The 17,984-nt window shown below is 41.2% G+C and overlaps 1 protein-coding gene across 3 annotated transcripts in view; it reads left to right on the forward strand.

Annotated features, from left to right (window-relative positions):
- The first annotated feature begins 1,335 nt into the window (after window positions 1–1,335).
- Window positions 1,336–17,984, forward strand: part of LOC139559532 (sodium/potassium-transporting ATPase subunit beta-1-interacting protein 4-like) — a 132,932-nt gene continuing 116,283 nt past the window's right edge. For 2 of the 3 annotated variants that reach the window (XM_071375612.1, XM_071375613.1), the window contains exon 1: window positions 1,336–1,673. In XM_071375612.1, coding sequence (XP_071231713.1) covers window positions 1,620–1,673 — 54 coding nt within the window. In that variant the 5' untranslated portion in view covers window positions 1,336–1,619. The remainder of the gene's footprint in view (window positions 1,674–17,984) is intronic. The other variant, XM_071375614.1, reaches the window with a different exon arrangement.

Consider the following 17,984-nt stretch of genomic DNA (forward strand, 5'->3'; position numbering starts at 1 on the left):
ATTAAAAGTAAAGATACCTTAATAGAAAATGACTCAAGAAAATGTGAAAGTCACCCAGTAAAATACTTATTGAGTAAAAGTCTAAAATTTGGTTTTAAATGTACTTAAGTATCAAAAGTACATGTAATTGCTCAAATATACTTAAGTATCAAAAGTAAAAGTACAAATACTTTCAAAATCCTTATATTAAGCAAACTAGATGGGGACATATATATATATATATATATATATATATATATATATTTATAGCGGAAAGCCTTGGGGAAACTCTACAACTCGTAATTTACAAACAAAGCATGTGTGTTTCGTGAGTCCACCAGATCAGAGGCAGTAGGGATGACCAGGGATGTTGTCTTGATAAGGGTGTGTATTGGACCCTTTTCCTGTCTTGCTAAGAATTACAAATGTAACGAGTACTTTTGGGTGTCAGGGAAAATGTATGGAGTAAAAAGTAAATTATTTTCTTTAGGAATGTAGTGGAGTAAAAGTAAAAGTAGTCAAAAATATAAATAGTAAAGTACAGATACCCCCCAAAACTACTTAAGTTGTACTTTAAAGTATTTTTCTTAAGTACTTTACACCACTGATGGAGTCTTACAGTCTTATGGAGCCTATTGTCATACAGTCTATTACCACTTAGTATTCTACTAGTGGACGTATATAGCTTCATTCATCACTGAATATTTTATGAAGCATTTGATTGCGTTTACCTTTCGGGTGGGGTGACTTGTCAGTTGTTTATCAACCCACATGAGTTTAACCCTATACACATTTGGTAAATAGTCAGCAGTTTCTTTAAAATACAGAATAAGATGAATAAGACAAGGCACAATAGGCTACTATTTTATGAGAGCTCATCAGAAGAAATACATGAAGAGGATGGAAGGCGTTCATAGCGCTGTTGGTGAGTGTGTAATTGCGTCAAATGACCAGAGTGTGGCGCCTAAGTTCCGTCATCAAGGTTTTGGTCTCATCTCTCAGTTCCTCTCATGAGAGAGGTGCAATTCAGTAGGCGACACTGCTTATAACTTTACTTTTAGGTTTGACCCATACCAGAATTTATAATGATTTTTCTAAACAAATCGTTAAAAGATTCAAGCAAAATATCCCGCTCTTCAAATGTTAAGTAGTAGGTTATATGTAAAAAATATACAACATATTTGGCATAATTGTGTACTCAATTCAACAGGTTATGAAAATAGTTCCAATGATTGAAAATTGTGTTTTAAACTCTGGAAAAGGGACCAGGTGAGAACACAGATTAGTGCCACAGGGCACCGTTAGTTTGTTGACGCCCTCAACTAGCCCCTTCCACCTCCCCCTTCTTATACTCTACACACACACACATGCACACGCACCGGCGTGAAATCCAACTACTCAACTCGAAAGCTAGCGGTAGAATCAACCCAAGCCACCCCTTTCATACACAAAGCAATCATTGGGGGACAGAAAAAGCATGGGATGCCGGAGCCTGCAGCTTACCTACGCAGTTTTCAAAGTGGACCGAGCTTGAAGCCATTCTTTGTATTTAAAGGTATTCGGATATCCAGTGACCCAGTGTGGACCGTTCTAAGGACATTTTCTTGCGGTTTCTCGAGTGCTATTTGGTTTTTGACACAATGGGGTGCTGCAGCGGACGATGCACGCTCATCTTTCTCTGCTCGATTCAGCTGGTGAGTGGTGGCCGGTCACTTCTGTAGCCTAATACGAGAAGTGTAATTTGCCCTGTTTCTTATGTTTGTTTAGAAATTGGAAATTGGTTTTGGGTGAAACACAACATTTCTTTTATATCATTTTTTTGGTCATTTTACTTGGAACACTGGCCAATTTTACTACCGGTGCTTTCGTGTGTGAATGTATCCGTCTAGTTATAGCGCTAACTTATAGAGGATACATATAACTATTTGGCGTCAGGTATTATGTGCCCAAACTAACCTACACCTGTAGTACACTGTTTTTTCGTTCACCCTGTCCGTTACACGAGGATAGGCTACTCTGCGATTTATGTGGGACATATGGCAAGACTCAAGAGCGGTGTGAGCATTCTGCACTGCACGCCCTGAACCACAAGCTACAGTATGTGGTCCTCCTAGTCCTAATGTCATGTTTATACAAAATGTATATATGTATATGTATATATACACAGTTATTGGGCCAGATCAACTCATCACAAATGCAAATACCCCTCTGGGCACACACTGGTTGAATCAACGTTGTTTCCACGTCATTTCAATGAAATGAAGTTGAACCAATGTGGAATAGACGTTGAATTTAAATCTGTGCCTAGTGGGCGGCCACCAGGTTAAATTACATGACACTTTTGCAAAGACATGTTCACACACCTCTGCTTATTTTACTGTAGCCTACAGGTGTGTACTGTGATCCAATGTTTGTGCGGTGACCATTGACACAGTGGGGTATTGCTGTTTTGAGCAACACCAGTGTGTCTTCTCAGCTAAAGTTGTTCATGTGTGGCAGGTCAGAGTACATCCATCAAGCCACTTTCACACGGTGAGTTAGTGTGTGTAATCCTACCTCAGGTGATGATAAATAAACATGATAGCTTTGTAGGCAAGCTTCCGTTTCTCCCAGAAGCACCATGGGAACCTGTGACCCACAATGCAAAAGGGCTTCAGCAAGTTGAAAGCTGCTGGAAAGAGATTTTTACCCGGTTGTGATCAGTGGAGTGTGAGACGTGACATTTTACACGTAGTAGCCGTGAACTTGTTGTTAGTGCCCCCTCCCCATTCAGAATTTTTATCATCTCTCTCTCTCGCCGTCTCTCTCAATCTCAATTAAAATCAATTCAAAGGTCTTTATTGGCATGGGAAACATGTTTACATTACCAGAGCAAGTGAAATAGATTATAAACCAAAGTTAAATAAACAATCAGAAATTAACCGTAAACATTACACTCACAAAAGTTTCAAAAGAATAGAGACATTTCAAATGTTATATTATGGCTATGTACAGTGTTATAACATTGTGCAAATCGTTGAAGTACAAAGGGGAAAATAAATAAAGAGATAAATATGGGTTGTATTTACAATGGTGTTTGTGCTTCACTGGTTGCCCTTTTCTTGTGGCAACAGGTCACACATCGTGCTGCTCTGTTGGCACACCGTGGTATTTCACCCAATAGATATGTGATTTGATCAAAATTGGTTTTGTTTTCAAAATATTTGTGGATTTGGGTAATCAGAGAGATATGTGTCTATAATATGGTCATACATTTGGCAGGAGGTTCGGAAGTGCAGCTCAGTTTCCATCTCATTTTGTGGGCAGCGTGCACATAGCCTGTCTTCTCTTGAGAGCCAGGTCTGCCTACGGCGGCCTTTCTCAATAGCAAGGCTAAAAGTGTGTTTTTCCATATATAGACACATCATTTGTGTTTTAATCAAATCAACTATATGCACTGAGCTTGTCAGATTTTTTTAAGCGAACTGTTCGATGAAATAATTAAGATACACAAATGACTCGATGCATACATGTGTCATGTAATTGATTTGATTGTGCCGGGCCTGGCTCTGAGTTGCTGTGCTGTGTTAAATAAAAGACAGCGAGTGACTTTGTGATTAGCACCCGCTGTCTCTCTCTCCTCCCTACTGCAGCGACCACCACAGAACATCAACAGTGCGTATCGCACTCTCTATGTTGCTGAAACTGACACATAATTACAGCCATTTCTGACTAAAAAGTTACGTTACCAAAATCTCTAATTTGTTTAGGAAAAACATTCCCTATTCCCTCAGCCCTTGCTCTCTTTTTACGTGATACACGTATGCATCACATCGCACGTGAACAATAGGGCCTGACCTATAGCATATCATAATTTGGTTATGATATGCTATATCATAAATTGGTTAAAACAAACTGAACACCGTAACACGTGACAGAAAAATGTATGCAGAAGACGTGACAATAAACTCAAAGCGGGGGAATGTTTACTGGTCGCTCAGGAGGTAAAGGGGAAGTCAGATGTGTGGAATAAATGTGACTAGTTGTGGAAAATACTGGAAATCAAGAAAAATAAGGTATGGAGCAAGCACTGTGTGCATATTGTGCGTGCCAAACAGGTTCTGTTAGTTTACAATATAGCTGTTCTGACCATTTGGAAGAATGTAAACAACACTAGATAAATGATAAGTGTGCCAGAGAGTCTGTTGTAACAATTTTTTTCTTTCTTGTAAAGCCTTTATTAAAGCAAAGACTCAAATGCTCTACAGCTCGATGGTGGTTATACAAGAATGCTGTAATAAGCCTACTAATGATATTACTTATTATAATAAGGATGATCATAATAATAATAAGGAGATCAAGGGAAAACAAGGGTTATTATTGTTATTATAAATATGATTTTTTCCCGGACAATTTGGAACAGTGTAAACAACACTAAATGAATGATAAAGAATACCAGAGAGGCTGGTCTAATGAAATAGAAGTGGACAGCCTTTATTACAGTATGGAAAAGATTAAAAATAGAAGTGTAGCCTTTATTACAGTATGGAAAAGATTAAAAATAGAAGTGGACAGCCTTTATTACAGTATGGAAAATATTAAAAATAGAAGTGGACAGCCTTTATTACAGTATGGAAAAGATTAAAAATAGAAGTGCAGCCTTTATTACAGTATGGAAAAGATTACAAATAGAAGTGGACAGCCTTTATTACAGTATGGAAAAGATAAAAAATAGAAGTGCAGCCTTTATTACAGTATGGAAAAGATTACAAATAGAAGTGGACAGCCTTTATTACAGTATGGAAAAGATTACAAATAGAAGTGCAGCCTTTATTACAGTATGGAAAAGATTAAAAATAGAAGTGCAGCCTTTATTACAGTATGGAAAAGATTAAAAATAGAAGTGGACAGCCTTTATTACAGCATGGAAAAGATAAAAAATAGAAGTGGACAGCCTTTACTACAGTATGGAAAAGATTAAAAATAGAAGTGGACAGCCTTTATTACAGCATGGAAAAGATTAAAAATAGAAGTGGACAGCCTTTATTACAGTATGGAAAATATTAAAAATAGAAGTGGACAGCCTTTATTACAGTATGGAAAAGATTAAAAATAGACACATTTGTGAAATTGTTGCTTGAAGCTTGGTGCTCACGGGATCAGTAGGCTATTAAAACAAACACTCAAACAGGCAACAGAAGCAGGATCTGTCTTACTTCTGTAGATATGGATGATTTATAAAGCCAGGCACATTTAACAGTTAGACTATTGATTACAGACCTAATTAAGTTGGGCTTGCTTCTCTCCTCACTTTTCTTAGACAATTAAGGCAAACGTTGTTTTCTCCTCTCCTAACTCTGCTGCTGCCTCCGCCGCATTGTTCTCAACACCAATATGCTGGTTAACTTTACTATTATGCACATAGCAACATGGTCTAAGAAAAAGCGCCAATTCACCAGAGCACTGATGTGTTTCAGAACTGTAGACAGCGACCACTATCCAACGTGGGAGAAAGTGCATTTGTTATAAAATAATGTAATTTTTATTTGTGTTGCACCGTTGTTCTTACATAGTATAACCATATACAATTTCAGTAGCACGTCTTAGACTGATGGACTGTGCCATCCCCACGGCCTCCACAGTGGATCAGTCCACTCAGACAGGCGCGACCAACAGCCTATCAACCAAACAATCGACCAGTCGACTAAATGGGGTCAGCCCTAATCTTAATTCTGTTCTGCATGCATTATTTGTTGTTTTACATTGCACACAGAGGACGTTTTTGTCAAATTCTGTAGTCTTAATTTGGTGTCTGTCACATTTAGTGAATTATTGGTTGGTGAGCACAATGGGTTCTATAATTGATTCAATAATTTTTTTGCCAGATCCTAATTGGAATTCTATGTTCCTTTTGATGGCGTAGATTAGGAGGTCCTTCTTGCCTTGTCTCTCAGATCGTTCATAGCTTTGTGGCAATTGGACCTATTTTTGAACACCATTATATTTGTCTTACTGAGATTCACTGTCAGGGCCCCAGGTCTGACAGAATCTGTGCAGAAGATCTAGATGCTGCTGTAGGCCCTCCTTGGTTGGGGACAGAAGCACCAGATGACGTGACTATCATTAATGTGATGACTATTGTTTATCAAATAATTACCTACTATGTTTAATTGTTATTAAATTAAATTAATCATGTAACAATTATCTCATTAGGAATTTGGGGCACCACCGGGAAAAGTTGTTTACCGAGTTACTATCTCCCGGCTTAAACGCTAAAGATATATAAATATATCTTACATCAATAACAGTCATATATTAATTATTACCTCATCAGTCTCATTCTGAGCGTCACATAATTATTGGATATCAGAACGAACCCTAACCTATCTGATTAATCAGCAATACACAAATTGGCTTAATCATTTATTTACTAACTAACTAAATAATCACACAGAAATACATAAACACACACACACATGGTATAGGTTGTCGATTACTAACGTACTACAATGAAAATAGGTCCCTAGTGGACTAACAAAAGCATGACTGTTTTGTTACACAATGGGAAGGGGGGGGGGGTAGGTAGGAGAGGGAGAGATAAAGAGAGTCAACGTATCGTACATACATTTGGAAACTACGCTCACCGTAACCAGAATACTTAACACCCTAACGACCGCTCATTCGGATTAGAAATGCTATGTATATTTACGCGTAGATGTCGTTCTCTGTCGTCTCTGTTGAAACCACTCGATTTGTCTATCGGGAGTGGTTCGATGTAAGTCTCTGGTTGTTCACCAGAGGTCACAATGTCCGTAGTTTTAGGCATCTTTAGTGTTGGAGTGTTCGTTAATATAGATACTTCAGGTGTACCACACGGTGTTCAGAGGGATCTGTTCTTCCCCTTCGTCTTTGGTCAAATGTCCTAAACTACTTTACATTCACAGCTGCAGACTGAATGTTCTGGTCTAGTCTTTACCTTCTTCACTCGGGTTGAGAGTTTCAGAGGGTCTTCCCATTTTCAGCCGTGTAGCCACCGTTCCACGCTGTCTAGTCTTGTAGTATTAATCATTTCAACGTGTGGGCCATGGCCTCACGTTCTCTGGTCTACTGTCAATTTCGTTAGCGAGTCATTTTAAGCACTATGGCCTTGGAGGGCGTTCCATCATGTTGACACGAACTCTGAGCTCACTTGGGCGTGGCTACTGACTGGGCACAAGTTTGCATGAAATACGATTCTCATTTAGAAGGCTAAAATGACATTTTTATCTTTTCAAAAATAGTTTCACCGTTCTTCATATTGTATTAACATCATACCTGGTGGGAACTACAGCGAGAATGTGTTTCCTTCCTAAGTTATGGTATTTCTGTTATAACAGTCTTTCTACCAATTTTAATGGCATCACAAAATAGATAAGCATTTTCCATATTCCATCTCTCATCGTTCCCAACATTCGGATGTTGAAATAAATTGTCCCAGTGTTCATCGTTAGATGTTGACGTTTTGGTTGACCACTCTTCTGTAACACCCAGACATTCCATTCTCCCAAACTAGAGATCAAGAAAGAGAAAGTTCTCTCTGAAATGTATGACAGGCTGTTAGGTCATAAAACCGGCCCAACTCCACCCCTCTCCTCTCCTGTGGGAGAGAGAGGGGGTCTGGCTATCTCTCAGCCATTGCCAGTTTATCTGGCACCCTTGATCCTCACCAAGGAGAGAGAGCCATGATATCAGCGAACAGTAGACATTTGACTTCAGATTCTAGTAGGGTGAGGCCGGATGCTGCAGACTGTTCTAGTGCCCTCACCCATTCGCTCACTCTCAACCACCCTACAGGGGGAAGTAGAGGTGACAGGGTGTGAGAATGTTATTTATGATGGCATTAATAGAGCTCTCTCACACAGTGAGGTTGGGTAAGCCCATAGTACACAACCATGTCAGCTAAAATATCAATAACCTTCTCTTTTATTTGTTACAAAAACTCTGGAAATTCTTCCCATGCGCCAGGGATTAAGTTCAAGGACATGGGAAAAGGGAGTAGGGAGAGAGAGAGAATAGAGTGTATACTCTACCGGTCAAAGGTTTTAGAACTCCTACTCATTCAGTGGTTTTTATTTATTTAGACTATTTTCTACCTTGTAGAATAATAGTGACGACATCAAAACTATGAAATAACACACATGGAATTGTGTCGTAACCAAAACAGTGTTAAACAATCCACATTTATTTTATATGAGCTTTTTCAAATATAAATATTGGCGTTCTCTCAACCAGCTTCATGAGGTAGTCACCTGCAATGCATTTCAATGAACAGGTGTGCCTTCTTAAATGTTACATTTGTGGAATTTCTTTCCTTCTTAATGCGTTTGAGCCAGTTGCGTTGTGACAAGATAGGGTGGTATACAGTAGATAGCCCTATTTGGTAAATATCAAGTTCATATTATGGCAAGAGCTAAAATAAGCAAAGAGAAATGACAGTCCATCATTACTTTAAGACATGCTCTGTCAAATATGGAAAATTTCAATAACTTTTAAAGTTTCTTCAAGTGCAGTCGGAAAAACCATCAAGTGCTATGATGAAACTGGCACTCATGAGGACTGCCACAGGAATGGAAGAGCCAGAGTTACCTCTGCTGCAGAGGATAAGTTCATTAGAGTTACCATCCTCAGAAATTGCTGCCCAAATGAATGCTTCACAGAGTTCAAGTAACAGACACATCTCAACATCAACTGTTCAGAGGAGACTGTGTGAATCAGGCCTTCGTGGTCAAATTGCTGCAAAGAAACCACTACTAAGGGACACCAATAATAAGAAGAGACTTGCTTGGGCCAAGAAACACAAGCAATGGACATTAGACCGGTAGAAATGTGTCCTTTGGTCAGATGAGTCCAAATTTTAGATTTTTGGTTCCAACCGCCATGTCTTTGTGAGACGCGGTGTGGGTGAACGGATGATCTCTGCATGTTTATTTCCCACCGTAAAGCATGGAGGAGGTGGTGTTATGGTGTGGGGGTGCTTTGCTGGTGACACTGTCGGTCATTTATTTAGATTTCAAGGCACACTTAACCAGCATGGCTACCGCAGCATTCTGCAGTGATACGCCATCCCATCTGGTTTGGGCTTTTTGGGGACAATCATTTGTTTTTAAACAGGACAATGACCCAACACACCTCCAGGCTGTGTAAGATCTATTTTACCAAGAAGGAGGGTGATGGAGTGCTGCATCAGATGACCTGGCCTCCACAATCCCCCGCCCTTAATCAAATTGAGATGGTTTGGGATGAGTCAGACTGCAGAGTGAAGGAGAAGCAGCCAACAAGTGTTCAGCATAAGTGGGAACTCCTTAAAGACTGTTGGAAAAGCATTCCAGGTGAAGCTGGTTGAGAGAATGCCAAGAGTGTGCAAAGCTGTCATCAAGGCAAAGGGTGGCTAGCTGAAGAATATATTTTTTTAACACTGTTAGGGTTACTACATGATTCCATATGTGTTATTTCATAGTTTGGATGTCTTCACTGTTATTCTACAATGTAGAAAATAGTAAAAATAAAGAAAACCCTTGAATGAGTAGGTGTTCTTAAACATTTGACCGGTAGTGTATATTCGGAAATTTGTTCCACTAATTTGTCTTTCGACCCATTGAGACCATGTCATGATTGGGTCTCTTCCTCTCCTAATGACCAGCTAGATTACCACATTGGATTTATTTCCTTAACTAATTTCTTATCTACCCAGCCAGCCAGTCCAGCCCAGACCATTCTTTCACACAGTACTGTGTTGTTAGCGTGTGATGATCCTGCAACATTATGCTGGGTTGTCTGTGAGAACCAAAGAATTTGTGGTATAAATTCCCATTCCGTGGTTAGAACTATGATTCCATTTCTAGACTATTGACGTGGTCAGAATAGGGGTCAGAGCTCACAAGGGGGCCATGGTGATGTCATCCAGGTCCCATCAGGTCACAGTTAACCCCTCGGCACTTGAGATTGATTGGTTATCCTACAGTGGGGAGAACAAGTATTTGATACACTGCCGATTTTGCAGGTTTTCCTACTTACAAAGCATGTAGAGTTCTGTAATTTTTATCATAGGTACACTTCAACTGTGAGAGACGGAATCTAAAACAAAAATCCAGAAAATCACATTGTATGATTTTTAAGTAATTAATTTGCATTTTATTGCATGACTTAAGTATTTGATCACCTACCAACCAGTAAGAATTCCGGCTCTCACAGACCTGTTAGTTTTTCTTTAAGAAGCCCTCCTGTTCTCCACTTATTACCTGTATTAACTGCACCTGTTTGAACTCGTTACCTGTATAAAAGACACCTGTCCACACACTCAATCAAACAGACTCCAACCTCTCCACAATGGCCAAGACCAGAGAGCTGTGTAAGGACATCAGGGATAAAATTGTAGACCTGCACACGGCTGGGATGGGCTACAGGACAATAGGCAAGCAGCTTGGTGAGAAGGCAACAACTGTTAGCGCAATTATTAGAAAATGGAAGAAGTTCAAGATGACGGTCAATCACCCTCGGTCTGGGGCTCCATGCAAGATCTCACCTCGTGGGGCATCAATGATCATGAGAAAGGTGAGGGATCAGCCCAGAACTACACGGCAGGACCTGGTCAATGACCCGAAGAGAGCTGAGACCACAGTCTCAAAGAAAACCATTAGTAAAACACTACGCCGTCATGGATTAAAATCCTGCAGCGCACACAAGGTCCCTTTGATCAAGCCAGCGCATGTCCAGGCCCGTCTGAAGTTTGCCAATGACCATCTGGATGATCCAGAGGAGGAATGGGAGAAGGTCATGTGGTCTGATGAGACAAAAATAGAGCTTTTTGGTCTAAACTCCACTCGCTGTGTTTGGAGGAAGAAGAAGGATGAGTACAACCCCAAGAACACCATCCCAACCGTGAAGCATGGAGGTGGAAACATCATTCTTTGGGGATGCTTTTCTGCAAAGGGGACAGGACGACTGCACCGTATTGAGGGGAGGATGGATGGGGCCATGTATCGCAAGATCTTGGCCAACAACCTCCTTCCCTCAATAAGAGCATTGAAGATGGGTCGTGGCTGGGTCTTCCAGCATGACAACGACCCAAAACACACAGCCAGGGCAACTAAGGAGTGGCTCTGTAAGAAGCATCTCAAGGTCCTGGAGTGGTCTAGCCAGTCTCCAGACCTGAACCCAATAGAAAATCTTTGGAGGGAGCTGAAAGTCCGTATTGCCCAGCGACAGCCCCGAAACCTGAAGGACCTGGAGAAGGTCTGTATGGAGGAGTGGGCCAAAATCCCTGCTGCAGTGTGTGCAAACCTGGTCAAGAACTACAGGAAATGTATGATCTCTGTAATTGCAAACAAAGGTTTCTGTACCAAATATTAAGTTCTGCTTTTCTGATGTATCAAATACTTATGTCATGCAATAAAGTGCAAATTAATTACTTAAAAATCATACAATGTGATTTTCTGGATTTTTGTTTTAGATTCCGTCTCTCACAGTTGAAGTGTACCTATGATAAAAATGACAGACCTCTACATGCTTTGTAAGTAGGAAAACCTGCAAAATCGGCAGTGTATCAAATACTTGTTCTCCCCACTGTATGTGTCACCATGCTTGGGCTCTTGCCTATTCCCATTAACTGGTTGCTCAATCGCTGTGTCCGTTCCGAGCACTTTTGGCACACAGGTTTGTAGCAACGATTTCTACTTGACTTTCTACTTGGCTAGCGTTTATGACAGTGTTGATGACAACGCGGTTCAAGTAATTGTGATGTAAACCCTTCAATTCACAACCTCAATCCATGTACAGTACAGTATAACTAGATAACCGTTGTAGTACAGTTACAACGGGACCCATACTCACGCCTTTGTCCCAAACAATATGCTTCTCCATTTCCTCTCTCATGTATTGCCTAATCTCAAGACTGCTGAGTTAAGCAGGAGTCCGGGAAGCTCCATTACTGTGTGGGAAATAGTTCCTTTCAGAGTGTGAATGATGGTTGTGGAAATATCATATTTTCATCACCCATCACCCAGCAGCACTCTCTCCACTCTCCCAGGGTGCTTCACTCCTCTCACTGCTATCTGTCCTCTGATGCCCCAGGGGTAGCTACTTGGCTGGCTGTGAAATTCCTGAAGATCTGTCTCTCTCCTCCCAGAATGCTCTCTACTTCCGACATCACAGGGGGGCTTCAGGGCTGTTGGTAACTGTCACCCCAGGGCAGGAATGTGACACACATACATATGTGCACATGTGCACACACAAACACATGCACACACATGCACGCAGACAGAGAGACATGATGTTGTCCGTTTTTAGAGCCCTTTTCACCTGAGAACTTCTACTTGTTTCTATTTACCTCATAAATGACTCACCAATGTCTATATGTACATTATCAGATCCAATTTTTCCATATGAGCTAGGCTGGTTTGTGTGTGTGTTTGTTTGTATGATATTGAAGACCTCTGAGGCTTTTCCTTTCTCCTCAGTAAGGCTTACTTGCTCCTCGTTGATCCTGTTGAAACCATCGTGGAAAGCAAACACCTCACCGGATTGGAAAGGAGAGAAGAGGTTTTCTCGAAGTTAAGAAGACACCTCTGGCCATTCACAACTAGCTACCCGTCCTCTTCTCCTCCTTGACCGTGTTGCTTCCCACCCCTCCCTTCCTCATCTCCCCCTCTCCTCTTCCTTCCTCCTCTTCTCAAGACCTGGAAGCAGGGCTCTAAAGTGCGACCAATTTTGGTCGACTATGCAATGAAATATTTTGCTGTGTGACCAGACGTTTTATTTTGGGAGCACTGTGTGACAATGACATTTCTTGTTTGTTGCTGTAATTATACGGCTTGGCTGTACCGTTGTTTCCGAGTGCCTTGGTGAAACAAGTGAGTGCAGATTCATTAGCGTCATGGTTGCACCATTACTACGGCGAGTGAGGCTTGCTTCTAGACCAACCAGGTCAAAAGATCTGACCCATATTACCGGAGCAACATTTTGATCTTCCTATAGCCGCGGATCGCTGGGACCACATAAACCATGTCGTGGACCATTCTAAAAATACTTGCGTGTCCTTAACCATTTGTTTACACTTTGTTCAGTCGTGTTACCTCATTGGATAGTTAGCTAACAGCCTGGTAACTTCACCAGTATATTCAAACATTTGGGGGTACAGAAATAAAGGAAACGGTATAGCTTCTTCAGGAGATCAATGGTCATAGCAATGAGTTTAGTGCAGAAAACGTGGTAATTAACTACAATGACCATAATCCATTGCGCGCACACTTAAACTTGTCCGGTCTGTGCGAGCATACATGGAGACTCAGAGAAGAGAGAACACAAGATCTCTTCGTGAGCCGGGAAAAGCAGTCATAAAAGTATGCCTTATTTACTTTGAAGTACTACAAAAATAGCTGATGACTTGGAATGAAATAATAAAGTCATCACAAACAAATATTTTATTAAAGTAAAGTAAAGTGAATAAATGATGGTTAATAAGTGATAAGCAGTAATGGGCAGTCACTACCATCATGGGACGTTTATTCATTGTTTTATTCTGTGTTACAGCATTCAACCACATAATGCATAGTGCATTTAACTGTCTAAACAAATTATCGAAACCGTTATCAAAAAATGTTGATCCTTTTTTTGTAATCGAACCAAACTGACCTCAAAAAGCACTTATCTCTCAGCAATACTTTTATAATAAACTAATATATTTACAGTGTTACATATTACTTTCTAGAGCATAACATGTGCTTCAAAAGTAGCTAAATTTCATAAACGCCCAATATAGGCTGTATCACAATCGATTTCAAAATTGTATTTTCTGGTCTTACTAAATTTGATGTGGTACTCCTAACTTTTTAAAGTAAGGAATACCAGTGCAAAAATGTACATTTTTAATTCAGAGCCCTGCCTGGAAGGGCTGTCCTTTTGGTAACACCTGTTTAGCCAGCAGGGTCCGGCCCAGGGAATTCACTCTACTGGACAAAATAGAGAGAGCGCGAGGGTTAGAAAAAGACAGGGAGAAAGAGAGAGAGGGTTAGAAAGAGAGAGAGAGAGAGGGTTAGAGAGAGAGAGAGAGGGGGGGGTTAGAAAGAGAGAGAGTAAATCAATCAAATTTATTTATATAGCCCTTCTTACATCAGCCGATGTCACAAAGTGCTGTACAGAAACCCAGCCTAAAACCCCAAACAGCGAGCAATGCAGATGTAAAAGCACGGTGGCAAGGAAAAACTCCCTAGAAAGGCCAGAACCTAGGAAGAAACCTAGAGAGGAACCAGGCTCTGAGGGGTGGCCAGTCCTCTTCTGGCTGTGCCGGGTGGAGATTATAACAGAACATGGCCAAGATGTTCAAACGTTCATAGATGACCAGCAGGGTCAAATAATAATATTCACAGTCATTGTAGAGGGTGCAACAGCTCAGCACCTCAGGACTAAATGTCAGGGAGGGATATCTTCAAACCAACAACCTACTACCCTGAGACAAGGCCGAGTATAGCCCAAAAAGATCTCCACCACGGCACGAACCCGAGGGGGGCGCCAACCCGGACAGGACGATCACGTCAGTGACTCAACCCACTCAAGTGACGCACCCCTCCTAGGGACGGCATGGAAGAGCACCAGTAAGCCAGTGACTCAGCCCCCGTAATAGGGTTAGAGGCAGAGAATCCCAGGGGAGAGAGGGGAACCGGCCAGGCAGAGACAGCAAGGGCAGTTTGTTGCTCCAGAGCCTTTCCGTTCACCTTCACACCCCTGGGCCAATCATAAGACCTACTGAAGAGATGAGTCTTCAATAAAGACTTTAAGGTCGAGACCGAGTCTGCATCTCTCACATGAATAGGCAGACCATTCCATAAAAATTGAGCTCTATAGGAGAAAGCCCTGCCTCCAGCTCTTTGCTTAGAAATTCTAGGGGCAGTAAGGAGGCCTGTGTCTTGTGACCATAGCATACGTGTAGATATGTACAGCAGGACCAAATCGGAAAGATAGATAGGAGCAAGCCCATGTAATGCTTTGTAGGTTAGCAGTAAAACCCTGAAATCAGCCCTAGCCTTAACAGGAAGCCAGTGTAGAGAGGCTAGCACTGGAATAATATGATCACATTTTTTGGTTCTAGTCAAGATTCTAGCAGCCGTATTTAGCACTAACTGAAGTTTATTTAGTGCTTTATCCGGGTAGCAGGAAAGTAGAGCATTGCAGTAGTCTAATCTAGAAGTGACAAACGCATGGATACATTTTTCTGCATAGTTTTTGGACAGAAAGTTTCAGATTTTTGCAATGTTACGAAGATGGAAAAAAGCTGTCCTTGAAATATTCTTGATATGTTCGTCAAAAGAGAGATCATGGTCCAGAGTAACGCCGAGGTCCTTCACAGTTTTATTTGAGAATACTGTACAACCATCAAGATCAATTGTCAGATCCATCAGAAGATCTCTTTGTTTCTTGGGACCTAGAACAAGCATCTCTGTTTTGTCCGAGTTTAAAAGTAAAACATTTGCCGCCATCCACTTCCTTATGTCTGAAACACAGGCTTCCAGGGTAGGGCAATTTTGGGGCTTCACCATGTTTCATCGAAATGTACAGCTGTGTATCGTCCGCATAGCAGTGAAATGTTTCCGAATGATATCGCCAAGAGGTAAAATATATAGTGAAAACAATAGTGGTCCTAAAACGGAAGCTTGAGGAACACCGAAATTTACAGTTGATTTGTCAGAGGACAAACCATCCACAGAGACAAACTGATATAATTCCGAAGGATAAGATCTAAACCAGGCCAGAACATGTCCATGTAGACCAATTTGGGTTTCCAATCTCTCCAAAAGAATGTGGTGATTGATGGTATCAAAAGCAGCAATAAGGTCTAGGAGCACGAGGACAGATGCAGAGTCTTGGTCTGATGCCATTTAAAGGTAATTTACCACCTTCATGACTGCAGTCTTAGTGCTATGATGGGGTCTAAAACCAGACTGAAGCATTTCGTATACATTGTCTTCGGGAAGGCAGTAAGTTGCAGCCCAACAGTTTTTTCAATTTTTTTTGAGAGGAATGGGAGATTCGATTTAGGCTGATAGTTTTTTAAATATTTTTTTTGGCTTTTTCAAGAGAGTCTTTATTACTGCCACTTTTAGTGAGTTTGGTAGACATCCGGTAGATAGGGAGCCGTTTATTATATTCAACATAGGAGAGCCAAGCACAGGAAGCAGATCTTTCAGTAGTTTAGTTGGAATAGGATCCAGTATGCAGCTTGAAGGTTTAGAGGCCATGATTATTTTCAGATATAATTTTTTTGGAGATATAGTACTAAAACACTTGAGTGTCTCTCTTGATCCTAGGTCCTGGCAGTGTTGTGCAGACTCAGGACAACTGAGCTTTGGAGAAATACACAGATTTAAAGAGGAGTCCGTAATTTACTTTCAAATGATCATGATCTTTTCGTCAAAGAAGTTCATGAATTTATTACTGCTGAAGTGAAAGCCGTTCTCTCTTGAGGAATGCTGCTTTTTAGTTAGCTTTGCGACAGTATCAAATAACTTTTTTTTTATTGTTCTTATTCTCCTCAATTAAGTTGGAAAAATAGGATGATCGAGCAGCAGTAGGCGCTCTTCGATACTGCACGGTACTGTCTTTCCAAGCTAGTCGGGAGACTTCCAGTTGGTGTAGCGCCATTTCCGTTCCAATTTTGTGGAAGCTTGCTTCAGGGCTCGGGGATTTTCTGTATACCAGGGAGCTAGTTTCTTATGACAAATGTTTTTTGTTTTTAGGGGTGCGACTGCATCTAAGGTATTACGCAAGGTTAAATTTAGTTACTCAGTTAGGTGGTTAACCGATTTTTGTACTCTGACGTCCTTGGGTAGGTTGAGGGAGTCTGGAAGGGCATCTAGGGATCTTTGGGTTGTCCGAGAATTTATAGCACGACTTTTGATGCTCCTTGGTTGGGATCTGAACAGACTATTTGTTGCGATTGCAAACGTAATAAAATGGTGGTCCGATAGTCCAGGATTATGAGGAAAAACATTAAGATCCACAATATATATTCCACGGAACAAAACTAGGTCCAGAGTATGACTGTGGCAGTGAGTAGGTCCAGAGACATGTTGGACAAAACCCACTGAGTCGATCATGGCTCCGAAAGCCTTTTGGAGTGGGTCTGTGGACTTTTCCATGTGAATATTAAAGTCACCAAACATTTGAATATTATCTGCCATGACTACAAGGTCCGATAGGAATTCAGAGAACTCAGTGAGGAACGCTGTATATGGCCCAGGAGGCCTGTAAACAGTAGCTATAAAAAGTGATTGAGTAGGCTGCATAGATTTCATGACTAGAAGCTCAAAAGACGAAAACGCAGTCTTTTTTTTGTAAATTGAAATTTGATACCTTAAATGTTATAATGTCATAATCAAGATTATGATCAGTGATTAGTTCATTGACTATAACTGCCTTGGAAGTGAGGGATCTAACATTAAGTAGCCCTATTTTGAGATGTGAGATATCATAATCTCTTTCAATGATGACAGGAATGGAGGAGGTCTTTATTCTAGTGAGATTGCTAAGGCGAACACCGCCATGTTTAGTTTTGCCCAACCTCGATCGAGGCACAGACACGGTCTCAATGGGGATGGCTGAGCTGACTACACTGACTGTGCTATTGGCAGACTCCATTAAGCTGGCAGGTTGGCTAACAGTCTGCTGCCTGACCTGCACCCTATTTCATTGTGGAGCTAGAGGAGTTAGAGCCCTGTCTATGTTGGTAGATAAGATGAGAGCACCCCTCCAGCTAGGATGGAGTCCGTCACTCCTCAGCAGGCCAGGCTTGGTCCTGTTTGTGGGTGAGTCCCAGAAAGAGGGTCAATTTTCTCCAAATTCTATCTTTTGGGAGGGGCAGAAAACAGTTTTCAACCAGCGATTGAGTCTCCTGTAGAGCTCATCACTCCCCCTAACTGGGAGGGGGCCAGAGACAATTACTCGATGCCGATACATCTTTCTAGCTGATTTACACGCTGAAGCTATGTTGCTCTTGG

Source organism: Salvelinus alpinus, chromosome 30 (genome assembly GCF_045679555.1).
Source record: "Salvelinus alpinus chromosome 30, SLU_Salpinus.1, whole genome shotgun sequence".
Taxonomy (NCBI): Eukaryota; Metazoa; Chordata; class Actinopteri; order Salmoniformes; family Salmonidae; genus Salvelinus; species Salvelinus alpinus.